Source organism: Accipiter gentilis, chromosome 19, assembly GCF_929443795.1.
Source record: "Accipiter gentilis chromosome 19, bAccGen1.1, whole genome shotgun sequence".
In the NCBI taxonomy this organism is placed as follows: Eukaryota; Metazoa; Chordata; class Aves; order Accipitriformes; family Accipitridae; genus Astur; species Astur gentilis.
Window position 1 is genome coordinate 24,754,909 of NC_064898.1, and position 26,047 is coordinate 24,780,955.

At 46.5% G+C, this 26,047-nt stretch overlaps 2 protein-coding genes across 9 annotated transcripts in view; one reads left to right on the top strand and one right to left on the bottom strand.

Annotated features, from left to right (window-relative positions):
* GDPD4 (glycerophosphodiester phosphodiesterase domain containing 4) overlaps positions 1-19,833 on the top strand; it is a 34,985-nt gene extending 15,152 nt beyond the window's left edge. For both annotated transcript variants that reach the window (XM_049823154.1, XM_049823155.1), the window contains exons 5-16: positions 5,301-5,360; positions 6,929-7,027; positions 9,365-9,458; positions 11,020-11,165; positions 11,542-11,624; positions 12,502-12,652; positions 13,206-13,430; positions 14,243-14,400; positions 15,699-15,846; positions 16,362-16,444; positions 17,946-18,028; positions 18,886-19,833. In XM_049823154.1, coding sequence (XP_049679111.1) covers positions 5,301-5,360; positions 6,929-7,027; positions 9,365-9,458; positions 11,020-11,165; positions 11,542-11,624; positions 12,502-12,652; positions 13,206-13,430; positions 14,243-14,400; positions 15,699-15,846; positions 16,362-16,444; positions 17,946-18,028; positions 18,886-18,917 — 1,362 coding nt within the window. In that variant the 3' untranslated portion in view covers positions 18,918-19,833. The remainder of the gene's footprint in view (positions 1-5,300; positions 5,361-6,928; positions 7,028-9,364; positions 9,459-11,019; positions 11,166-11,541; positions 11,625-12,501; positions 12,653-13,205; positions 13,431-14,242; positions 14,401-15,698; positions 15,847-16,361; positions 16,445-17,945; positions 18,029-18,885) is intronic.
* A 1,158-nt stretch (positions 19,834-20,991) lies between these two features.
* Positions 20,992-26,047, bottom strand: part of MYO7A (myosin VIIA) — a 103,883-nt gene continuing 98,827 nt past the window's right edge. For 6 of the 7 annotated variants that reach the window (XM_049823662.1, XM_049823661.1, XM_049823664.1 and 3 more), the window contains 3 exons: positions 24,895-24,978; positions 24,233-24,352; positions 20,992-23,498 (listed from right to left, as the gene is read on the bottom strand). In XM_049823662.1, coding sequence (XP_049679619.1) covers positions 23,409-23,498; positions 24,233-24,352; positions 24,895-24,978 — 294 coding nt within the window. In that variant the 3' untranslated portion in view covers positions 20,992-23,408. The remainder of the gene's footprint in view (positions 23,499-24,232; positions 24,353-24,894; positions 24,979-26,047) is intronic. The other variant, XM_049823665.1, reaches the window with a different exon arrangement.

The following is a 26,047-nucleotide window of genomic DNA, read 5'->3' on the forward strand; positions in this document are numbered from 1 at the left end:
TTATTCCTCTAATTCTGAATAAAAAGGCTCATTAGAAGAAGGGGAACATTATCACTGAAGTTGCCTTGACTCACTCTGCTTTGCTGGAGGGTTCCTCCCCAGGTAGAGACTACAGAAATGTCACAAAATGCTGCTGAAGTTTATGCCCAAAGAGGCAATGTTCCTGAAATCTTTACTTTTCCAAATCCTGTGAAATTTTCTCTAGACTTCTGACCTGCTGTCTGCTTTATTTACTGGAAACAGACCAAAAGCAAGCATTTCCTAAAATGTCTACCTCTTTCTCTGTCCTTTCTCTCATAGGGTACTCCCCAAATAAAGACAGATCTGCATCTGTGTTTCCACCTTCTGCATCCAGAGCTATAGGCTAAGAAATCACTTTAACTCCAGGGACTGGAGTCCACGTTCAGTCTCATGCCGGCTCCAACTTTCATTTTGAAATGCCAGGTGCTAAGGGTGAGATTATGGCTTTGACTCACCTCTGTGACCAAGACAACCAGCTTTTATCATCAATTCCTGCTGTTCTTGCCCATTCCTTGATGTGTCATCATATAGTCAGTCTGTAAATTCCTCATGGCAAGAAATCTCTTTTGGCTCTGTTCATGTAGTGCGTAACACAATAGGTTTCTGGGGTCCTTTGTCCCTGCTGAAGTACAAATAAATAGTGATTTTATTCTAGTGCTAGCAATAAAAACCCAAAGTGATAAATAAGACATCTGTTTGGCCATGCCCACAGCAATCAATAGCATCATAAAAGCTGTGGACTGACCAAGCTCTGAGTAGGGCAAATAACAATATTTAATTACAAGGATTCTGTGACACCCTGGTGGCTCTAGGGCTAAACGTCTATTATTCAGTAAAGCCTACCTGGCTTTCCCAGTGGTCGTGGAATAGTATGGGTGGTTTGGTGGTTACAACGCTGCTTTGGGCAACTCAGAGCTTTGCCAGAGATGCCCATCTGACATGGATACCTCTGAGATCATACCTCAGCAGGCTGTGGATCTGGAGTCAACATCAGGATCAGACTAACCCATCATAGCACATGCTAGAAGTGGGCTTTACAGGATTTCCTGGGCTTAAGGAGCCTGAAGACCCCTGGGGCTGGTATGTCAGCTTGGTCATGCTCTGGCTGGACCCAAACATCAGCCAGTGTCCAAGCAGTGGACTTTCTTAGAGGATTTTCACATCCTTGGCAGCACAAATGTGATGACCGCAAGCTATCAAGACAGGTGATGGGCAAATAAAAGCCAGAAAGGAAGATGGAAAATATGAGGTGAAATTGGTGTCCTACATGGTTCAATTCAGTCTTGGTCCCACTCTTCATTGTGTAGGCACATCCTCCTCCTTCTCTCAGCAGCTCAGCTCTGTCTGATGAGGCTAACAGCATTTGCCTTCCTCAGGAGGATGAGCACAGGTAAACCTGGAAGAATACAAGTAGTCTGGATCCTAGTAGACAAGTCCTACAAGAGAAACACTTCAGAGGTTCCTCTGCTCTGGAGTCAGCCCCTGCAGTGAGGGTCCATGCTCCTTGCTTTCATGAAGCTGTTAAGCGACCCACCCGAAGCTGTTGGGTATTTCTTAGGGCACTTGTCCTGCTTGATTGCATCACCATGTCATCATGTCTCATTTGGCAAGATTGCTGCACGCATCAGCGTTGAGCAGTGGGCATTGGGAGGCATGAGGCCCCACGCCATCAGAGCTGTTACCTAGATAGGCTTAGGTCTTGAAGGAAAGGGGAGCGAGGAAAGTAGTCATTGCCACCATTCATGCTCCCACTGTCTCAAAACGTGTAGGGTCACACAATGGTCACATGCTTGCATGCAGGGTCTTGTGATGACAACCGTGGCTCAGCAATGCTCGTCCCGGCAGGGCTCCTTTCAGAGAACGGCTCTACCGGGAATCATCTCTCCATCACTCTTCACAGAGCTTCCCTGTCACAGTGTCTGGCCTTTCAGTGTAGCCCTTGATGAACCACCCAGCAAAACACAGGCTAATAAGTGCAACTCAGCCCTTCCTCATCTAAATAGATCTATCAGTGTGGGTACTATAAAATAGCTGGGTTGCTCTAATTCATTTCAGACAACTGATGGTCCAATAGGTTGCCCCCATGATGAATTACATCCCATGTTCTGGTTGAACAATGTTGGATGGAGAATATCCCCACACGTGTTGCAGGAAGGACTGGGGATCTCACCCAGGCAATTTTTCCTTGTGATGTTTTGCATCAGCAGCCCATCACGTCAGAAAACCAAGCGCCCTGATGCCCTTGTTGGAGCAGAAAGATTTTATAGCAACCAGTGGCTGGTCTGGTTTTGTTTGTGAGCACCATACCCTCTTCCTTAACGATGGCACCCAACTGGAGCCTGCAAGCCTGCTTCCATGACCTTATTGTGAACCACTGAAGCAAACACTTTTCTGCCCACCAGCCACCAGCAGCTGAACAAAACGCTGCACAACAAAGCACTTGCTGTCTGGACAAAGATGCTCTCCAGCCTCATGCATCATTGTAATTTTTTCAGACAATCAGTTTCAATTAATTCAATTGTTATCACTCCCCGAGACAATTTTCTCATCCCCGTTAGAGCTAAAAGGTTAAGCTGAGGGGTCTAATTGCAGGACCATTCATGCTCTGTGAAGAATAAAAAACTTTTCTTGTTCAGTCTTTCAAACACCAACAGATAACATTTTCCTCTCTGTAGTTCAACCATGTTTGTTCTAAGGGTTTTGTGGAAGTGACTAACGACTCTACAAAGTAAAGAGGTCCCCATGTGTTGTGGCCTCTCCATTCGTAGGGCAAGAGAGAACTCAAAGTAGTACATTGGCACTGAAGTCCAAAAAGTGAACTCAAACCTCCACCCCTATGAGAGTAGGGTCCCAGCCATGTTCTGAGTTGCTGCATTTTTGCCAGAAAGTGAACGTAAGGATCTGAATTCTGCTGTTGTGAACATCTAAGTGAGCAGATGTTTCAGGTGAGCTGAATGTCTATGTGCCTGCCTCCAGGTCCTTGTGGTGGTAGGCTCAGAGCCCACCTAAGCCTCACCAGCACTATTGAAATAAGTACAAGGTCATTCCCATGCTGAAGTAGAGTGGGGTTAAGCATCTGTTGTCCATCCTTTTGCAGCATAACCTTGTTGTGGTCAGTGCACCCACTCAGAAAGAGTGAGAAAGAGGTGCAATCCTCCTTGCCACAAATCCATCTCTCTTGCCGCTGGGAAGCATCCCTCAATTACCACTTCGCAGGTACATGGTGGAGGGGAGACACTTCCACACCTCGTGCTAAAGAAGCATGTCTTGCAAATCTTGGAGGCTGTAAGATTCGGGGAGATGATGGGGCTGGCAAGAGGGACCTTGGCTCTAGCCTCAGCAGTACCAGTCAGAAACATACTGGTTGCCTAAGCCCACGTGTCTGTGTACTTGTATTACACAGTCCCAGGATATGTGTGAAAGCAGTTGGAGGAGACAGACCTGCTGGTGCTGGTTGTCCCTTTGCCTGAGGAAGTCCTGGTCTAGGTGCAAGCCTGTGGGACACTGCTGAGGGCAGCTGCTCTCTATGGAAGGGCATGTTGGGCAGGTCTTGAGGCAGCTTTAGAGGAGAAGGATGAAACTAGGTGATTGTGGCTTGAGATGTTAAGCTTCAGGGGTGTGCATCACATCAGCTCACTGGCCCATCAAGATGCGTTCTCCTAAAGTGACCAGCGGTGCAACTGTGAGAGTTCCTTCTTCACCCTCTGAGGATGAAACCTGTTGATTATTCGTCTCATAAGCTGATAATGAGATGTTGTTTCCATCCATGAAAATGAGCTCGCCCTCCAATGGCATTCCCAGATGTGACGCTTCATTCATATAGAAATTGTACTGCAGTAGCAGGGGAGAGTCCGGCTGAGCATGGCCTGTGAAATAAGTGTTTGGCTGCACCTTAGGCAAGGACCAGGTCTTTATATAACATTACTTGCAGAAAAGGAGCAAAGTGTCTTTTTTCTTCCTTTTTCTGAAACAGCTTATTTAAATGGGGCTGGCTTAAGATCTTTAGCAGTAATTCAATTCTCTCTGAACCGCTCCCATGGTTACTCATCATGTGCTGGGTGTAGGATTCGATTAAAGCAGGCTAATATATCAAGAAGCACTTAAAAGCTGATCTGTATTCTCTGCTGAGCTTATATCTTGCTTCAAATCAGCATGATCCTGAAAAGAGAGTGTGTTTGTAGCTGGATAGGAAACAGCTTAAATTCCTTTGTAGTTGGGTTTCAGGAGAGAAAAGCCTCTTCCCCTAAATCTGTATGTCCTGTTTTCATACAATCCCACTCTGCTGTAGTCTGGAGGGACCTGCATCATAAATGATCCTTCTCAATACAGCACTGATGTCTACTAACACACACTTTTCTCTGAACCCTGATGTCTGATGATACTGGTGCCCAAATTGTCCCTTATGGTGGTTGGGAAACTTGCCCCAGGCACTCGGATTCCTGAGTGTAGACCTGTGCATTTTCACAGCAGCAAGGTACTTCTCCTGGTGAAATTCATCACCAGATTCATCAGTTTCTTAGGTCCGGGACAACTTGAAGAAACTTTCCATCAAAGCTACAGCCTGGCTTTCCTCATCCTTTGCTTCTTGGTGTTCAAGGCTTCTCGAGTTGTCCCCTCCCCTGACTGGGGTTTGTGCCATGCCTCACTGGAACCCTCACCAAGGGCTTCAACTTGCCATCGGAGGGAAAGAACGTGTCAGCCACCAAAAACTAGAGTCTTTGAATCTCCAAGGCAGTTTTCCCTGTTCTGAGATGTGCCTGTCTCTTGCGTTTCTTGCGATTACTGTGGCAGTGTTGTCTCCTTCACTGTCTGCTCTGTATTTTTGTGGTGCTTTGGAGGCATTTTTTATTCCCTGACATCTCTCCCATGGTTAATATGCCTCTAATCACATGCCTAATCACAAAAAATAGGCAAAGTTAGTGCTGTATTGGTTCATAGCATAGCAGTAGACCCTGGCCATCATGCCTCTTTCAGAGTTTGTACTCACAAAGAAAAGTCCTTGAAAGTGTGTACCCCGAAGTGCCCCATTACCTGTTACCCATAAAAGGGCTTTGATCCTGCAGGGCAGCCTTGGTATGTGTTTGGCCATTTCAGAAGCATTTTTCCTGTAGCAATAAACACTTCTCTCCATACACTTGTCCTGCTAACAGCCTTGACATTGTGCTGGAAAACCTAGTGTTAAGTGACTTCCCAATGCAAAAATAATTCCAGAAGTACCTCACTGAACACATTTCATCATCTTCTACCAGAATGCAAACAATCTCTTCTTGATTTCCCAGGTCCTAGCGATGTGTTTGCTTGCAGAAGGTCAGCAGCTGTACCTACACTGGAGTCACAAGGTGGGGAGACTCAGGGCTTTCTGGTAACTCTAATCTATGCTTTAAATCACTTGAGTCTGTGGTGTTTCTCTGCATGAAAAACATCTTAGCTTATGGGAGAGAAGGAAGAGAGAGAAGAGGTTAATCTTAGGAGACTATAGATACGCATAAGAATGATATCTCCACCTGAGCTGATCACCTAAACTCCCTTTGTAGTCAGTGGAGGGAAGTGAACCCCTGAGGATGCAATTGATCCAGCTGGTGGTAGACATCTAAATTAAGATGAAATGAATCACACTTAAAGCACCTTCCCCCCCCCCGACTCTAAAAGGATCCTGCAGTGACTCATTCAGGTGAAGTCTATATTTGACAGGTCTACATGTGGTAACATGAAGACAAAAGCTAAGTTGTCATAAGGACATCATGTAGCAGACTCCAGCAGCAGTGAAAAAAGTGGCTGCTCTCTCTGCAGAAGAGAAAGCTGGCTTTTCCAAGGCATCCCAGTGCCTTATGGCTTTTGGTCTTCGGGTGGTTTCAGAAATGCTACCTGGAGTTTTAAAGGTGCAGAAACAAATCCCCAGAGAGTTGCTGCTGCAAAATGATGCATTAGAATCACCGTCCTTGATAAATTATTGAGGCTGAGGTGTTTAAAAAATGAGCCTCTAGCCATGCAGTTTAGGGGAGAATGTAATGTGATTGCAAATCTTGCAGTGGAAGGGAATAGCTGAACATGCAGATACTTGATCCTGTGTTTCTTCATTTAAGTAATGGAAACACAGTTGTCTTTACTATTGAAAATTGGCTTCCAGAAGAACCAGAAAAACGTAGAACAATTTGTAAAAAAACCCTGAGACTGCATCCTTGGGTAGAAGAGTTTAGGGACAGATTATTAAGGTGTTGATCTATAGGATCCCCCTGAAAAATGCTTAGAGCCTTGGTCCAATTTCTACTAGCACTTAGCTCTCAGCAGATAGATGATGTACCAAGAAAAGCCTGCCATCACCATAGTGCTGGTACCAAACTGAGCAAGAAGCCAAAGAATAGACCGAGCTACCTCCTCACTTTTTTGGTTAAAAAGTGAACTCTCATCTCTTAAATATGGGAGTCTTTGCTGTTGCTGAAGCCTGTTGCAGAGCAGCTCATAGCATAAAGAAGCTGTGTTGCTGTCTCTTTTGGATGGAATTAATCACTTCTGAATTTAGCCATCTGCAGGTTAGGGATTTGATGTAAGGTGGTGATCTAGGCTTCATCTACATCAACAGAGAGAGAGAGGGGCATCTTCCATCATAAAGCAAGCGGGAATGGATCACCTCTGGAAATTCCTCTCTTTGTCCAAGGATTATAGAGGGAGCCCTGAGAGCTGACTTAGTTGGGTACCCAGCTCTTAAGATCAGTCTTGCAGGCAATCGATAGCACTGTTGGTCTGGTTTTAGTCCCGTTGGATCTCTTTGGCTCTGAACTGGCATAGTCAAGCTGATGCATCCTAAACTTACCAAGTCCAAGCTGCTTAAATGAGCCTGTGAGTCAAATGGGTGGCACACCCTGTGCAGAAATGCTGAAGCTGATTTATGTCTTCTTTGCCTTTCCAGATTGGGACTTTTCTTGTCCTGGGCTTCTCTATAACAGCGCTCTTCATATTATCGGTACTCTGGGGAGATCAATGGAAAACGGTCCGCCTGTCATTCCAGGTAAGAGGGGCTGGGAAGTCTGTTTGAAAGAACAACTTGTTTATAGAACAAATTTGTGGTAATTGCTAGAAAACATTCCACATGCGTTTTTCACATGGGTTTTCCTGGCAGGGTACGTGTCTTTGAGTAAACTTTTATTATGACTTAACATTTCCTGTTGGGAGAAAGGAAGCCAAGACCCAAGGCTGAGTTTCAAGCTATCTGATGTAACATGTCTCAGTTTGGGAAGTCACATCCTTTTTTTTTTTTTTTTTTTTTTTTTTGTTGGCAAAAATGTTGTAGGTATACTGTTCAGGTGCCCAGGAATGGTAAATCAGACCCCATTGGCCAGATTGGTGGAGCACGAACTTTCTCCCTAATCAGCTCTTGCCTGTTCAGCAGTTTAAGCACTAGCACAATTTCAGTCTTCTGTGACTCAGAAGTGCGGAGGGCAGGACAGCACTGAGTTTTTGGGGAGGAGGTGGGGAATGCTGGTTTCAGGTGGGACAACCTGCGGGGTGCGGGAGGTCAGAGTGCACGGTCTGCTGGCCTCCTCAACTCTCACCAGATCTGGAGATGGAGGCAAGACCTGCTCAGTGCTGTTTAGTGTCTGAGCGTCCAGGTTTCCACATGTATTGGGAAGCAAGAAGTATGTAGCCTTTGATTACACAGCTGACCTGAAGATGTTATTTGGGCCTATCACTTCTCCCCCATGTGGCTTACTGCTTGTGAATGTTGGGAGAGCGATGGATATGGACTGGAAGAGAAATCACAGATGTGGTGTTCGTAGGGTATCGTTAATTGCACATTCCTGCTCTACAGAGTTTAGTAACCATTGGGCTGTGCACTGGCAAAGGTAATGAGAAACCATCAGCTTCTCCTCTCCCTTACAGACTCCAGGGGAGGTGGATGAGGAGGAGGAGACACAAGAGCCTTTGGGTTCCCCACAGGTGCTGTTTATTTTGGGTGTTCATGCCCTTTGAGATGCTTCACGTGGCCTCCCACTGCTGTTCCCAAACAACATGAATCTCTTGTAGATCCTGTGTCATGTCCATTAGCCCTGCAAAGCTATCTCAAATATCCTGGACATCTCAGATGGCACCTCTGTTTACGCAACTAAATCCTGCTTCTGATCGGAAGATGTTGGTATCAAGTGTCCGGGGCAGACAGTATCACATGCAGTAACATCTCTCAATGACTGTTGCTTTCTTCACCCCTTCCAGCTTAGAGAATCAGGCATGGACTAAGCAATAGGAAAGGCTTGCATCTGGATAACTTTTTTTCCTAGCATATACCTTAATAACTCTCAGTTCTAGCTGGAACAGTAACCATGGGGCTCTGACGAACATGAGAAAATGATGGACTGGTTTCTTTGACAGATTTGCCTAGTTGTATGAGAAGTGTGTCATACCAACCTCCATTCAGTGTCTGTACAAGTGACAAATTATTTTTGCTTGGTTTCCAGCTCTGCTCATGCATTCATGATAAGCAGAGAAGTGGTTCTTAACTTCTGACCTTCTTGTTTGATCTTTAGGATGAAAGAATTCTAGTCCAATTACTATATCTGTCCAGCAATAGGTATTATGTAATATATCATAAGCATTAAATGAATATATTGCTTTGTGTCAGTAAATCAAGAAAAATACCTACACATTGCATTAAAAGTTTTAAAAAAAGAGAGAGAAAATGCAATTAGCCCTAATGCAAGTGAATTAAATGCTTTGAAATAAATGCAAATTAATTATTTTTCTGGAATATATTGCTAATATGTGAAACTAGGTACTGCAGGGTTTATATGAGTCTAACAAAGTCCATGATCAGACATGTACCAGATTAACTACTTCTCTTATACCACGATAGTTAGTTCCATACAGGTGTAAATACCACATTTTATCACTCAGGTTTGTTGACATCGGTTTAATGATTTAGCTGCAGTGTGGTATAGAGGTGACTATTACCTGGCTGGGATTGGATTGGGTTAGATTGGATTGGGTTAGATTGGATTAAACTGGCTGCTCCCTGGAAGATGCTCACAGATTAGGGCATAGCAGTAATGGCAATCGTGTCCACATGGATGAGGACAGCCATGTCCCCTTCAGCTGACTTAGGAGAAAGGAGAGCTGTGTAGTGCAGCGCGGAGCCCTCCTCAGCCTGGGTAGCTGGTCTGGCTGGGGCACGTATCTCTCCTCCAACTCCAGAGGTGTTTGGTGGATCCGATACAGGTGTGGGAGAGAGGTTGAACTCCTGGTATCTGCAGCAGGAGCCCATCCAGGTGGAAGGCTGTAGCCGTGTTGGGGTTTGTTTCCATCTGCATCCACACTTCATCCTTTGACTAAAATTCTTTTCTCTCCTTCCCAGATCACAGCTCCCTATCTCCACATAGGGGCAATAACCATCATGGTCCTCCTGTCCTGGCCCGTGGCTCTTCATGCCATCAGAGCAGATAAGAAAGGTACGGTAGCTCTGCTTCCTGCTCCCTATATGACAAAAGACGTATATCAGTGTGGGAAAATAGGTGGGCAGGAGCCTTTTCCTCCCACACCTGCAGTCCAGCTGGAAGAGACTTTTAACTTCTGTGTATCCAGGGAAACTAGCAGGGCTGGGGCTTGGGCTGCGCACTGTCCTCTGGCTGTTCAGGTGCGTTACTGGTTTGCATGTTCCCTTCCAGTTTTGGCCTGTATCAAGGCAGTGACCTGCCTTGAGATGGAGGAGATTAGCAGAAATACCCATGTTCTGATTCATGCATGGAAATTTGTTCAGCCCTCTGCGGGGAAAAAGCAGCCCATGGCAGCTCTCTTGGCTGACTTTTGTTTGCTGTTCTCAGCTTTGCTGTCTCAGGAGGGATCTCTAGTCCAGTCAATCCACGTCAGAGTAGTGCATCTCAGGAGAAGCCAGCTGAGATAGGGGAAAGAGCTTCTTGATCAGTTCCTAGTGTTATCTCATGGGAAGTTCCTGTCCACCCCTGAGAAGAGTGACCAAGTAGTGTAAGGACAAGGCCAGATACCAGGAACAACTGCAGAAGAGCCTGGCTCTGGGACTGGCTGTTTTTCTGACCTAGTCTCTCCACATAGCCAAAATTATCTACATGACACCCATCTGCAGATATTGATTTGTAATAAAAATCACAGACAGAATGGGCTGCTGAAAGCATATTTTTTTCCTGCCCAGGATTTTTCTTATTGAACTACAGCTGGGGATTTTGGGAGGGAATATGCTGGGACCCTAGACATGCCTAATGGATGCCCAGCTCAATACATCAGCTTGGTGTAAACCCAAGTTCCTTCAGAGCCACTGGCACAACATGCAGAGGGGTGGTGGTACCCGTTCAAGAAAGAAATATTGGCACATAGGTGCTCATTTCTCAGAGGAACTGTTTTGTTCCCGGAGGTGAAGGCTCACTGGAACTTGTGGACAATGTGTTAACATACTCCAGAGAAGACTGTAGGGAATGAGTTCGCAAGTTTCTGAGATGCAATACCCGAGCAGTCAGTCTGTAGGATTCTGTAGGTCACGCACAGGTCACTGACAGCAATCTGAATGAACCAAGGAAGTATTCACCTTAAGGGAATGTAACATAGTTGAAGGAGAAAGGTTTCTCCTCCTCTTCACCGTGAATGAAACTTCAAAATATTGCTTGTTCTTACCTGAGTAAGAAAAAAATCAGCATCCATGTATTGAGTATTGTTTTTCTACAGATGGGGGATATTTCATTGAACCACCTCTAAAGAAAAAGAAATTAAGGCCATGTCTTGCTGTAAGGCATAGTGAGATGTAATTAAAGCACAAAACTTGCAGTCCTGACTTAGACCATATTCTTGCTTTGACCAGTTTGTTTTCCTGTGTTGCATTGTTTGGAGAGAAGCATGTGAAATGTGAAAATTAGGGGAAAAAGGGATGGGACAGAGCCCAACAGCTACTTTAGCTGGAGGGCTGTATTAAAAGTCAAACTGCAAGGCAAACCCATATGCTACCACATGGATTAACTCTAGCCTTCCTCCTTCAAATTCTTTCAGTTGTTCAGGTGATAATTGTTGGTCCATACCTGGCTATCCTTCTCTTTCTTTTCTTGATACCTCTGGGGATGTACTCTCCTTGCATCAGAGAGATGGGGACACTTGGACCAAAGCCAGCCCTCATTGGACACCGTGGAGCACCAATGGTAGGTCTGGAGAAGTTATTTTACATCATTTCTTCATCCTGTGTCTTGCTACCTTCATCATCTTCTTCTGTTTTTTTTTTTTTTTTTTTTTTTTTTTCTTCTGTGAAATCTGTAGAGGGTGGAAGGGGATACATTTCCTTTTAGAATTGCATGCCAGAGGCATCGCTGCATGGGTTTTCTAACATGGATAACGCTGTTCCTGAGGGACAAGATGCGTTTGGTGGCTAAAGTGGAAGAAAACAAACAGTAGACTTTAACAAGATAATGATGTTCCCTTAATAAAAAAAACAGGTGTTACAGAGGCAGAAAGTACTTACAGAGTCCTCCACAGTGTGTTTGAAAATTATCTGCTCATGCACATTTTGGTTTTTTTCAGCTGGCACCAGAAAACACTGAGATGTCATTTCAGAAGACAATTGAACATGGTGGGGATGGTCTTGAAACGGATGTCACCATCAGGTAAGGGGAAAATATTGCATCTCACAGAATATGCGCTGCTTTTTCTAAGAGTTGCCTTTGGAGACGTGCAACGCCAGGCAATGAGGTTTTACTGATGGCTGGGACAGGGTCTCTCAGCTGGTGCGTGATGATAAGGGCTGTAGGGCATGGTTGTTCTCAGGCAAGTCAATGTGCTGTAGCTATTGATTTAACAGTCGTTATTTCTACAGTATATTTTAAATGCTTTGCAGAGTATAAAGACAAGTCCCTACTCTAGTTTGACTTCTACGCCACAGTGAGGGCTGTATCAGGCCTGCAAACCAACAGAAAATTGTGTTCAGACTTAGGACAGCATAGTCCTAATTATTAGTTCTTTAATTGCCTTTGTTTGTGGGACCCATTGCCATGAATTGCTAACATGCTGTGCAGGATGAGCAGTTTCCAGGCACTGAATGAGAAAAATACTAATGCTTAGAAGTTCTACTGATGTAGACCCTTCTATAGGAGAAAATTTTGCCTTTCCATCACTGTCCATTTAGACTTCAGTCCTCTGAAACCCATAGAAACACTTTGGTGTCAGCAAAAAGAGATTTCAACCATAAGTTACTACCTATTTTTGGAGGGGCTGGCAAGCATAAATGCCACCATCTCCACTTTGCCCCTGAGGAAACTGAGGCATAGACAGGCATGACTTCTCCAAGGTCACCAAGCAGTATTTAGTCCAGAAATAACCTCGTGTCTTGAGCCTCAGCCTTACTCCCTATCCCACCCTCTGCACGGAGGGAGACTGTACTGCTGCATTCATGGTGGCCCACATATTCTTCTGACCTGGCATGAGCCGGCTCATGCCATGAACAAACCTGCACTCCAAGTGACCTGAACTCTTGCTCTCCAACAGCTACGATGGGGTTCCTTTCCTCATGCATGACAGCACCTTGAGGAGGACAACTAACATCAAGGAGGTCTATCCCAATGACACTGCTCAAAATGCCGCATTATTCTCCTGGGATGCCCTGGAGGAGTTGAATGCTGGAACGTGGTTCCTTAAGGTAAGCACCATAAAGGACTATCGTCAACTGGATGGAGAAGACACAAGCTGGCTACTACTTAATAGCATGAATGTTAGGAGAGGAACTACTGGTTGACCCAAAACTCAAAGAAGTCAGTAGAAATCCCTCAGATGGTGTCTCCTTGCTTTGTCCAGTTGGCCTTTAGGCTTAGGAGACCTATAACAATTGGTTAGTGGGTGTTCTTGTGGCTCCTCATCATGGCAGCAGCAGAACACATGGGCTAGGGGAAGACGACAAGAGCTACTTGTGCAAGGTGCTGTGTATAATAGTCACAGCTAACATGATGAGACAGAGAAGCACAGCAAAACTAGCTGTAAACTATACAATTTAGGTCCCAGAAGCAGCATTGTCACAGCCCGGGTCAATTTCCTCTGTTTCTCAGGTAGAAGAGCTAAGCAAAATAAAAGATTCTCACCTGCTGAGGGCTGATGTCAAACTTTTTCCCTCTTAGAGATATGAGTTTTTTGCATGCAGCTGACTTCCAGAGTTGACTGTCTGATTGATTTCCTTTTTTATATCTGTTTATTTCTAGGACAAACCATTTTCATGCATGGGCTCACTGTCAAGGGCAGATCAAAACCAGGCAATGAATCAGTCAATTTACAAGCTAAGTAATTTCTTGCGCCTCGCAGACAGTCAGAATAAACTTGTGATATTTGATCTCTACCGCCCTCCAGAGAAACATCCTTACAGGAACTCGTGGATCAACAGAACCCTCGAAGTCATCCTCAGCGAGTCGGGGATTAGACCCCATCTGGTAGGGTGGCCTCACTCCTCCATACACCTTTTTATTGCTCTCTGAATTGGGACTTTGGGGTCATACCTTGCATGACTTCACCTGCATAAAGTCCGTCCTGCTGCATTTCACTTGTTTTAAGAGGCATCATTTGGAGTATATTCCTACTATTGGTTCCTCAGCAAGTACAAAATGAATCCTACAGCAACACAGGGAAATAAGCCAGTGTATATACCAGCTGATGCTTTAGCCCCTAAACGGCATCCTTTCATCATTGTAATAGTTGGCAGCCTACTCCCTGCCACACATGCTTATTTTACATATTGCATAGAAACTCCTGGCTTAAATTAAAATACACTGAGTTGGGAGCCTTCATTGCCTTTCTCCTTCCCCTGGCAATGGATAAATGCTAAATGCATATGGATCAGGTTATGTACCCATCGATGTCCAGGGAGTTACGCTGTTCTGTGTCTGCTGAAGATCTCTTCTCTCATGCTGGGAGAACGGGAGAACAGAATATTTTCTGTTGCCTTTCCCATAAACCAAAGCTGTCTTTCCATTCATTTCAAACACCGCATCTTTTGTTGGGCTGTGTGAAACGTACTCACTGATTTCAAGTTGATAAGCAAGGAACAGTGCATACTTATTTCTTGATGAAAGTGACTTGCAAGTTTTTACTCTGCATCCAAATGTTCTTTGATCATTGAACAAAACATGTCATTTGACTGGCTGGGTTAAGCCCCTCAAGACATTTTCTTTACTGGGTTTGTGTGAAGGACAGGGCACATTAGTACGTCTGCTGTGAATTCACTGGGTCCTTTTGTTGCCTGCAGGTCCTCTGGCTGGAGAATGACATGAGGTCCTTTGTTCAGTCTGTTGCTCCTGGGTTTCAGCAGACAATGGGCAGTAAGGCCCCGGTTGAAGACCTATTGATGGACAACATTGTCAAACTCAATCTGGCCTACACTGAAATGTCCAGTGAAGATATCCGGTAGGTTGCAGTTTCAGCCCCAAGTACAGTCGGTGGACTACATCTGGACGCTGTTTGCCTCATGCGTGTGGCAATGTCTCCCTCCAGTGACCAGCTCCAGGATCTATTCCATTTTCAGAATCGCTGCTTTAGATCAAGCAGCCCTCCCTGTTTTATTTTGGGAGTGAAGGACTGTTGTTCACTCCTACTGTTGACCGATGTGTGGTCAAGAGGTGGCATACGTTATTACACCCCCTCCTGCCCCCAAGTCCATATTTACTTGACCAGGCTCTGAGGATCTCCTGGGTAGAATATCACAGCTCTCTCCTGATTTCTTGTCTTTGTATTCATACTGTCCTCAGTCCCACCAACAGTGAATCATGGAGAGTGAACAGCTTCCGTGGCTCTTCCACAGACATCGGTGTAAGTGCATAATGCTGCGGTGAAAGACCATCACTGTCTTGTAGCTGATGTTTTGGAGACTTCATTTCTTGTCTCTGTTACCTCCAGTACTCTGTTGCTTGTGACACACTGAAAATGTCATCCTTTCAATGGAAGGCTCCACATTCATTGCAGAAGTTTCCAAAATGGTTCCCTCCAAAAAGAAATTAAAAAAAGAAAAAAAAGAAAAAAAAAAAAAAGAAAAGCCAGTCTTACCTGTCCAGCTCTCCTTTTGTAAATAGGATTCTTTGCTTTTCCCAGTGCACAAACCCACTGAAATTTAATTTAAAAAAAAAAAAAAAAAAAAAAGAAAATGAGAAGTTTAATCCTTTGGATGAGAGTAATGTTCATGTTTTTGCAATGATAATTTTCACAGGATGTAAAAACCTAAGTAGATCCATTTGAGTAAACCCTGGATAGACACTAGGTAGATTTACAAATGCTGTTATTGATGATACAGTCCTTTACCATTGCACAGAGTATGATCTTACTTCATATTAAGTTTCAGTAGCTTATAAGAACTTGAATAATGACGAGTTGACGTGGCAAACAAACATAAATAGCCAGCTTTGAGGTGGTTTTGAACACACTATGGGGAGATTACAAACACATCATTACATTGATTCTTATGGCAGAAGGGTAAGAAAAGTTTTGACCTTTTGGACATTTTAACTGCATTTGCTTCCAGCGGATCAGCTATTCTGTATTGACCAATTGTGAATGATTAATTATTGCCTAGTTGGCTTTCCTTTCTATTCCTTATCCAGGTCCTAAAGCAATCCTTTGCTACAGAAAATTGCTGTTTCTCCTTGATTCAGCCCAAAGGAAGTACTAACCTCCTTGCTTAACGAATGCTATTGCCTTTTGGTCTTTTAAAGGAAATACGCTGAGGCAAACATTACCACCAACCTCTATGTGGTCAATGAGCCATGGCTTTTCTCCCTGGCGTGGTGCTCTGGGGCACACTCTGTGACCACCAATGCCGTCCACACACTGAAGAATCTCAGCCAGCCACTCTTCCTCATGGTAAGCAAAAATCCTCCCCTTCCCAGGGGTAGGAAGTGGGGTTGGGATGTCCATGGTTATCTTTGGAGACCATGGGGCAGTTCATGCATGGATAAAGGATCCTTTGCATGAAAAGGACCTGAGTTGAAACCTGGTAGCTGGTGTTCAATGAAGGACAATTTTGCCAGAGAAAATGAGATACCACCAGTTGATGTTAATGTTGGAGGGAAGCAGTGAGAACTACAGGGCCTGCCTGTACAAACAAGAGGTCTCGGTTATATTCACTGTGATGTGCTACAATATTCTTGGCCACACAACAGACCTGTTTTTATGAAGGATGATGATTTGGCTCCAACGCACACTGGTGAGTGGCCACTTTGAAATGCCACCAAATGCTTTAAACACCTGAGGGTTGTTACTGCACATGCAAACCAGGCAGCTGAATGGCCACATTCGAGCAGCAGGAAAGAGCTTGAACAACATTTTTTGCATATCTTGGGATGTTGGTGGTGGACACATACTCTGTTCTCTTCCAGACTCCGCAGCAGTACAACGTCATGTGGATCCTGACAGATCTGACCTCTGTGCTCCTCATCTCACTCATCTTTGCTCTGCACTGGTAACTACCAAGTTGCTAATGGCCATCCTAACCTGATCTTTTGTGCCAGGTGGAGGGAAGGAGGGATGGTTTCAGGTGATCTGAAGGGTTAAAACTACTCTTGAGAACATTACTTTTCCCTTCAGGAGCTAGAAGAGAGCCCTGAAAGTCTACAAAAACCTCTCTGCTTCCCCTGCTTGCTCTCATTTTCCCTTGTGATTTTGGCAGCTCAGGCATCGTCTACCCTCAGGGTTCACTGGAGACCTGGTGGATTTACAGTAGCAACAAACCAGTTATCGAACGGTGTCTCTCTGTCTGCATAGGCCAGACCCCCTGAGAAGAAAATGTCTAAGTATGTCACAGACAGCACATTTCGTTTCTTCCCACACTGTCAAAGATACAGCCTCTGGGTAATAATTGGGAAATCTGGGGTTCGCAGGACGGGCTCACTCCAGCAAATTGGGTTGGGCTGCTGGATGCTCTGCTCTGCAGAGTTGGATGAGGAACTTGCTTGTGCTCTTATTCCAGTGGTGCCCAAAGAAAGCAGGAGGTGCTGGGCTCAGGTCTTCTGCTGGCCAGCTGCGGGTGGGTGGAAAGACCAGCCCGGCCAGCTCAGGGGTGTTTTCTGCAGGGGTGCTGGCAGCACAACTCTGCTGCCGATGACAGCAAGGGGAAAGTTTGGGAATCTCCTGTGTGAGCAGTCTGGATTGTTGTTTACCATGACTTGCTTTGGCATAGAAAAGGGTGGCAGCTCTAATTTTTGCTCTGGGGTGGTGGAGAAATGAATTAGTAGCAGTATGGCCAGGCAGTGAACTAAAAGCTGTACAGGCGTGTTTGCTGGGCATCCAAGCTTTTCTCTTCCCAAGGCAAAATGGCTCCTTCCCTTCCTTCACCCCGCCCTGTTCTCTTCAGGTCCTGCTTTAGCGACTTTCACCTTGCTTTCAAGCCTCCAATTTGCAGGATGGTTCGCAGCTGCTCCTGCAACGCATCACCACCGCAGTGATACCTTCTCATGCCTGTATCCTCCAGGCTCACGTTCATGTTGTGTGCTTGTTTCCCAGGGCCCTGCATATGCTTCTGATCCAGCCAAATAACAACCTTTTCTGGGCAAATAACAACATTTTCTCCCAGCCCTTCTGGGAGTGAAGGGCCATCAGCAGTGCCTGAGAGCCCTGCATGGTCTTGTTTGTCAGGTTTGTGAATGCACCAAAATCACAATTTTTAAGTTTTCCTGGCTGCTTAGGAACCAACAGCTGCAGGGCATTTGGGCTCTTAACTATTTCTTAGAAAACAGGACTTACTCACACAGTTGTCTTCAAAATGCTGTTGCACACATGAAGTGTGGATACTTAGACATCAGTCAGGCACTAGAGTCCCTTCTTGGTAAGGATCTGAGCAAATCCCAAAATACCGGGGCAGTTCCTGCCCTGACAAAGTAGAAAAAAGGTGTCTGGTGCACCAGGGAGCTGCGAGGGGAATGACAGTGAGCGGTGGCCTGACCCAGGTGCTTTTCCCCGTGTAGGTGGCGAGAGCGGAGTTTTTCCTGCTGTGCCCCTGACGGTGGCCCGATGCTGGAGAGCGGCACCTACAACAAGTTCAGGACAGGTGAGGAGGGCGAGGAGAGCCGGGAGCCACATCCTGCTCAGGGCCATCTCCGTGGGGAACTGGGGTCCTGATGGATGGATGGATGGGTTGGTGATGGGTGCCCATGCTCTGGTCAAGGATGGCTTCATCCTGGGTTGTCTCAGTCTCGGTTGGAAGTGATTTTTCCCCTCTGTTCAGCACTGGTGAGGCCGTGTCTAGGCACTGGGTCCAATTCAGGCTCCCCAGTACCAAGTAGATTGTGACAAATGGGAGCAAGCTCAGTGGGGCCACTACGCTGGAGGATGGGGCATTTGAGATCTGGGTTTGCACAGTGTGGGAGAAGGTCAAGGGGCTTCTTATCACTGTCTGCAACCATCTAATGGGAGGGTGTAGAGAACACATTTCTTGAATGTGCATTGACATCAACACAAGCTGCAATCTTGGAAAGTTTTACTAGATATAAAGAGAAAAAAAGAAATCTTCCCCATGAGGGTGGTCAGATACTGGAACAGGGGCCCAGACGCATGGGGAATATCCACCCTCAGAGATGTTCAAAGCCCTGAGCAGCCCAATCTAATTGGCCCTGCTTCAAGCAGATGTTGGGGCAGAGACCTCCAGATGTCCCCTCCAATATGCATTATTCTGCGATGCTGTGAAAAGAAACCGCAGAGGTGCTGAGCACTCTTGGATCTGCAAGGTGGGGTGGGATTGACTGGGGACCCTCCCATGCACCAGGTCTCTGCACCCATGGAGCTACCATCCGGGCAAAATGACCCAACCTGGGCTTCACGCATTTTCAGCCAGGTTCTGTTTGCTCATGACAGATCGCAAAACAACTGCAGATGTTTCAGTAGCTCACTGTGTGTCCCCTTTTCCAGAGCTCAGCGACATGCCCGCTGTCTTGGCCTGATATGGACAGGGAGGGGACGTGGACCTGCCATCTCGATGAGGACTAGAGAGCAGACCGTCTCCTGCTGCCCCTTCCTGCAATGCAAACACCAACCCGCCAAGGGGCTCAGGTCCACCTGGAGAGGAGGAGCCATTTGCCTCTGTGTGGAGGAGGCAGGAGATGAGCACCGAGCTTCCTCTCCTACAGTTTTACTTGCAGTTCCATACCTGGCGGGGAGCCCTGGGGTGTAGGGAGCACAGATGGAGTTGCAGCCACGAAGAAGCTGTGAACCATGATGAGATGCAGCAACCACATGGAAGCCACCATTTAACTCTGAGACCATTGGCATCCCACAGGGCAATCATCCTGTAATCCCTCCTGCCATGCGTAAGCCCTCTGTTTCCACAGCTGTGTTTTACACATGCTACAAATATCTGAGCATCCTCCAGTCCTCCTCATTCTCAGCTGCCCATGTTTCTCCCGACAGACCGGCTTCTTCTCCACATACTCCCTCCCTCCTTCCTCGCAGGTCTCCTCCATCCCTGAGAGCACACTAGTCCCACCACGATGATCAAGTGCTGCTGGCTGGGTCACTATGGCCCATACCTTTCTATAACGCAGGCAGTGGCAGCTTAGGTTTTCCTTTTCTCCACTCTTGCCCTGCCATAGACCCTAATGGGACAGTTTCTTCCCCTTGGCTGTGAGCAAGAGTGTATCTTCCCACGGGTGCTGAAGGACTTTTTGGTGTCTTGGCCGTGTAGCTACTGAGACTATGACCAGGAGCACACCACTTTCCTTCAGAAGGATTGAGCTGCATGTGAACCAGTCCCACCAAGTGTCCTGTTTGCTTTTCCCTTGGGAAGGTCTGTATAACCACATTGTGCCCTGGGATTTATTCCAATTTTCATTTCTCCCAGTGGCTGCTGGCACACAAGAGGGAGGGGGTCTATGCCCCACACTGCAAGGGAGATGTGATCATCTCCCAGGTTTAAGCCATAAATTTCTACTTGAACGGATAATAAGAACACATTTTTTGTAAATTGCAAGTGCTGTTTTAAATACATTTTAGCTCTCCTACCCTGTTTTGTTCTTATTTTGACAAACAGGGAAAGGGGAAGAAAATAGTAGTCTTTACCTGAATCAGGCTATAGACATTTTCTCATACACAAGTGTCACACAGCTTGGTGTTTTTGCTAAATAAAGCTATCACAAATGAATAGTGACAGAGAAGCATTAGGTTTCAGAGTTAGCTGTGCTGAGAAGCACTCAAACTTTTCCAAGTTGCAGTTTTGGAGTATTTTGGAGGCTAGAAATGCAAAAAGGCAGCATTCTCCTTTGGAAAAGGGCTGAAGCGCAGGTGCGTTGGTATAGAGCAGCTCCAGATCTATGAAGCATGGGGAGAAGATGCTACTGATGCTGTTAAACCCGCTTCCCATGCTCCGCAGCCATAGCTAGGTCATAGTTTTTTGTGGGTACCACTCACATGGAGGTACGTGAGTAGCGAAAATGAGGAGGTGGAGAGTTTGTGGGTTGAGCAGTGGTGTGCACCATGGGGTTCTCAGCCTGTCCCCTGGTGTCCAGGTGAGGGATTTAGCTATGGTCCCCCAACTGCTGCTTTTAATATGTATTAGGAAAAACCACCTTAACGCGCCTTCATCCATGTATCTAGCTGCTGGTTGGCCATTATACAGTGGTATCTCCCTGTACTCGTCTTCCTCATCCTCAGCAGCCTTGTCCAGGCAGAGCCTGGCCTATTAGACCTGTGGTCTCCTGCAATGCCTTATGTCCTGTCACATCTTGGCTACTATTTTTGTTGCTTCACAGCTAGCAGGGCCTGACAACGCCGTTAAGCGTGTGGCTGGTAGTCTGACTCCCACATGCAACCTTTTCACCCAGTACTTCCTGCTGAATTACTGGCTGAATCCAGTGATTCAGCTCAAAACTGGCCTTTGTGGAAGAACCAGCCCTTGTCTTAGAGGATGACCAATGGAGACTCCCTGGGCTGCAGTGTTTTTTACCAAAAAAGAAAAGTTTTCATTTAATTTCCAGTCCAGGCACGCTGATGATTTGTTCCCCATGGCTGGATACTCTCACCAGGAGTCCCACTCTGCAAGAAGAAGTCTTGTACCCAGTGAGGACCTGGGAGCCCTGAGCCCACCCTTCCCCGTGGAGACATCACCACAACCACGCAGCACAGAACAGCCTCCCACAAACCACTTGATACTTTTTAATTAGAATATTTCACTTGGACATATGTTTTTCATGTTACATCGCTCGGTGTGAATACAAAGAGGCCAGCAGATGCTAATACATATGACACACAGGCACACGCACACAGAGTCCTGGCAGCCCCCCCAAAATGATGGGATGCGTGGGAGGCCAACAGAGCCGTAAATGGAGGGATGAGAGTGGTGGCAGTGGAAAGCTGGCCCAGGACAGCGCTGGAAAACATTGCTGTGCTGCATCATCTACTGAGTGTGCTGTGGGAGGCAATGATGGCTGGAGACTCACAAAAAGCAGTGGTGGTGATGGGGATGACAAGCACGTGTCTAAGGATCTCTGGGACAGCTGGATCATGGCAGCTGGGAAAGGGAGAGAACAATCAGAGATGGATGGTGAGAAGGCAGCTTGGCTCCCAGTGTAGCCTTGGCTGGTGTAACCGTACTCCCATCACCAGAATGCCTTGGGTAGGGGGATGGTGGAGGAAGGGGATCTCCTGGCAGCCCTGGCTGGCTGGTGGATGTCTCCGTGCAGCATCTCATTTACTTTTGTGCAGCAACCAAGTTCCAAAGTCACTGCTGCATCCCAGCTGGATGTCGTGGTCCTTGAGGTCCGGTAGGCAGCGCTGCCGACTCTGCCTGGCATGCCATGGTGTTGGAGGTCTGAGTCCAGCTGAGCTTAAGAGAACAATACATGACACCCTACAATATGGACTTTTATGAAAGCAGCCAAAGTCAGCCCAATGCACAGGACCAAGAGAGGTCTCCCACATCTACCGAGATCCACTCAGCGTTAGTGACACCAGCACCAGATCTTGGTGGACAATTGTCACCCTTCCTGATGCCCCACACCCAGGCATGTGCTCCTTTGAAGCCTGGATTTTGGAAAGGCACTCCAGGCTCCTTCCCTTGCATCCTCCCAGACACAACATGGCTTCAGACTCCTCTCTGCTGGCAGGTCCCAACTCTGCTCCAGAGCAGGCTGGTCTGCACTGCATGGCATCAGGTGGAAGAGTGGAGAAGACAACCAGCCAGCAGATTAGTACAGCCAACCAAAGATGGAGAAAAGCCCACTGAAATCAAGGGCCTGCCCTTGCTGTGAGTGGTTCAGGTCTAGCTGGGACTCATAAAGAGCCATTTTTATACAGCAACACACACAAAAGCACAATAAAATCATTAGCTGTTTCCAACCCTGATGGCCAAGTCCATGTTTGAATTACAGCTCAACGCAGGCTTGGCCTCAGTCTTCCAAGCATGGGGACTTCAAAACCCCTACATCCATATTGAAACTTGCAGTAAAGATACTCCCAGGGTTAATTCGTCTGGGCACAGGGGGCAAAAGGAGATAATTTGTCTTCCAAGCTTCACTTCCAGCTGAGCTCACAAGTTGAGAAAGATGCGCCTTACTCAGCCTCTGGCAATCACAGCTCTGGGAGAATCCCTAGGCAAGGGATTGTCCTGCAGGTCACCCTCAGCCCCAAGTCAGCGTCCAGATACTGGCACAAAATGCAGGATTTTTTTTCCTTTTTAATATTTTAAAAAATAAATAGAAGAAGAAACAAAACTTTAAAATTTGTTCTTTAAATATTTCCAGCATTGCACAGACAGCACTTTAGTACTCTAACCTGTTGGATCAGTAGTTTGTTTATTTTGATTCCTAGTTAAAATGTGCTCCTCCCAGCCTGCTTTTTCTTTCTTAAGAACGCAACATATTCTTTTGTAACGTCAAAAAAACAAGCCCTGCAGTGTTCACTGGACATCTTTCCAACATGGGTCCAGCTGAAACCAGGACAGTCAGGGCTCTGTTATTCCTCTTCAAAACTGAAATGCCCATAACCTTACCAAAAAGCTGTTAGCATCCCGATAGCTCTCTCTTACTTAAGAAAAAAACAAAACAAACCAAAACAAGCCACGCGCACACATACACACACACACAAATCCTCTTCCAAGAGCCTTTGTGATGCCAACCATTGGGTTCAGGCAAACCTCCTGCTGCAGTGTCTTTGCTCAGTCACTGTCTGAGAGCAGCGGTGTCCCCTGGAAATCTTTGAGGTGTAAGATGGAGTCGGGGTGCAGGGTGGGGAAGGAGAACGGGAGGTCAGAGATAGTCGTCTTCGCTGGAAGGGGAGGTGGGATTTGAGCCCTCAAGGTCAGAGTCCAGCGAACTCCCTGATGGTGTTCGGCTCATCTTCCACATCTGGGAGGCAAAGGTTCTCCCCCAGCTGCACGGGTATCCCACAGGCCTCAGCTGGTGAATTAGCCTCATGGCCACCTGCCAGTGGCTTCTTGCAGTTCACTTGCTACCCTTTGCACTCCTCTGTTTGCTCATGGCTGTTAGCATCTGGCTGATGTACGAGGTCAAAAGATCATCCATCTTGTACCCCTGAGGAGGAGACAGAAGACGTTACTGGCCTTTAGAGCATAGATCACAGTCTCTAGCTCGTGCCTCCAGAACACACTGGCTACCAGTTTTTGACTTTCAACTTTTCAGGTACATTTTGACCTGTTCCACTATTCTCCTTGGGTGGAATGACATCACCACAAGGAACACAGTCCAAACATAATTTGGAGTGTTGAGATGGAGGAACTCATCATCCCAGGATGCTCTCGAGGCTGGGATGAGACGTGGATTTTCAAATGGCCAACAAAATACTGAATGCCTCAGATAAATAACAATTAATCCAGGAGGAACTTTTATCCTTCAGGCTTTGGGTTTAAGATAGTCTAGGAGGCAGTTTGTTTCTGTGACTGTTACTAGGGACAAACTGGGCAAAGGATCTTGGTAAGAGGGCTCAAGAGTACCCCCTGAGCCCACGTTGGCTTTAACATGCTTTTCAGACCAGTGACAGGGAGCAATGCCCCATGCTCCTGAGGTGGCAAAGTCCCAAGCACCTCAGGCTTGCTTGTAGGTTGGATGATGGACCAACTGAGAGCCCTGATCCATTGAGCAGAGCCATGGGAAATGCAGAAGAAAAAAAAACACACTGGGGGGCTCTTCTAAGAGATCACTTTCAGCCCAGAGAATCCCTGAGACGCAATTTGCTGGAAGCATTTAATTTTGCCTGTCAAAGTCAGGATTTAGTCTAACTGTGTCCAATAATCTTTAACGTTCCTTACCAGGGAGGTCTCGCAGAGCAGCTTGCTTCCTCTCACCAGGTTGCCAATGGTTATATGAAAGTATGTGTTGCCACTGCTCCAGTTGGAGATCTTGGTGAAGGGGTGAGTGATGAGAATATCCTGGTGGGAACACAAGACTGACACTCAACATGTGAGAGCCTCGACTTTCACGAAGGGCTGTGGGGACCTCTCATGTCCTCATTCACTTTCCGTCAAAGCAGACGAAGGATGTCTACTGTGATGAGACTGTACCATGGCCTCATGGGAATGGCAGTGAGATGCAAGGCTCTGGATCCTCCAGTGCTTGTGGAGGACTGCCGTACTAGAATCACCATGCGGCTGGTGGCAGTAACTAGCAGGAGCTCATTTACTCCAGCTCCTGTCCTAATGTCTGTGAAAAGATTAAGGAAGGACTGTGTGTACCCTACAGTTACAGGGCCCTAACAGTTGATGCTCCCAATCCATCTCCTGTTGAAAAAGGCTGGGCTGGCTCTCTGCAACAGTGAATTTCTGCCTCCAGAAACTTTTCTGGCTATCCAGCCTTTCTAAGTAGGCTTAATGAGAACTCCTGAGTTCTGAACAGCACACTCTTTGGGATGACCTCTGTGAGGGGTTGGGGAGTGGGCTCAGGAGCATCTGGTGAAGACCTCAGTTTTGCTTACCTTGGTTTTGGGATCGATGAGGCTGACTCCATGCTTATTGATGGCAATTAGAAGGATTTCTGGATAATTTGGCTCTGTAGTTTGCTGTTGGAAATGAGATTAACTGCTTAGGAGATGTGCCATGCAAAATCAGACCCCTTCCTATTTCCTCTCTCCCTGTCTTCTCCTGCCAGCACTTGGTGGCCCATTAACTACTATCCAGTTTATCCTTTACAGATAAACATAGAGGTCATTAAGGTATCAGCAGTGGTCACGGCTGTCTACTTAAGTACAGATGTCCTAAATGCATGACAACCAGTGGGCGACTTGCTGACAGCATTAAGTTCCTTGCTTCATTTGGTGGCCTCCCAAAAGTGAGGCCATCTTGCCATTGGCAAGGAAGAGCTGGGACAGGCTGGCAAAACCCAGACATCTCCTCTCCTCTTCCAGTCTCTGTTTGGTGTTCTACTCATCCTCATGACTGCTCCTGTGGACCTCCAGGCCAAGACTACACTGCTCTGTCCCCTTCTGATCTTTACATTCAGTTTTGTTCCTGATGGTAAACCCTTCTCCCACCTCTGTGTCATGAGGACCTCCAATTTGTTCGATTGATAAGTCAGAGCACACGGGATGGGGGCTCAGCTCTTGGTGCCGCTGCAGATTTCTTGGCTACCAAGTCACTCTTGGTGGAAAAATCACAGGATATATTCAGATCCCTTACGCTGTCTAAGATGGATATAAGAGAAAATGGTGTGCCCAAGTTCAAGGAACTGATGAGTAATTTTAGCAACTTGTTTCCAGCCCAAGCTCACTGTGTGGTCATTGAGAAAAGGGAGTTGCAATAAGGTGTCCAGAGTACTTGGACACACTTCATGACTACTGGCCTCTACTGTCTTTGATGGAAGTCTGGTGCTGTGGTGGGTGGTCTGGATTTGGTTCGTGGTAGGTGCAGACACATCCCTTGGAAAACCACACGTTTGCCTTGGCAAAACAGAGAATGGCTCTTCAGCAACACAGCTATGAGTATAGACCCAATGACTGAGATATGCTGAAGCTCTACAATGCCTTTGTCTGTGTAAAGAGGCAGGGCGGCAATAAATGAGTGTATCAGCCCTTTACTGACGGAGAGTCTCACACTCTTTCCCTGTTTCATCGGAGTTGTCCCAGTCTGGTC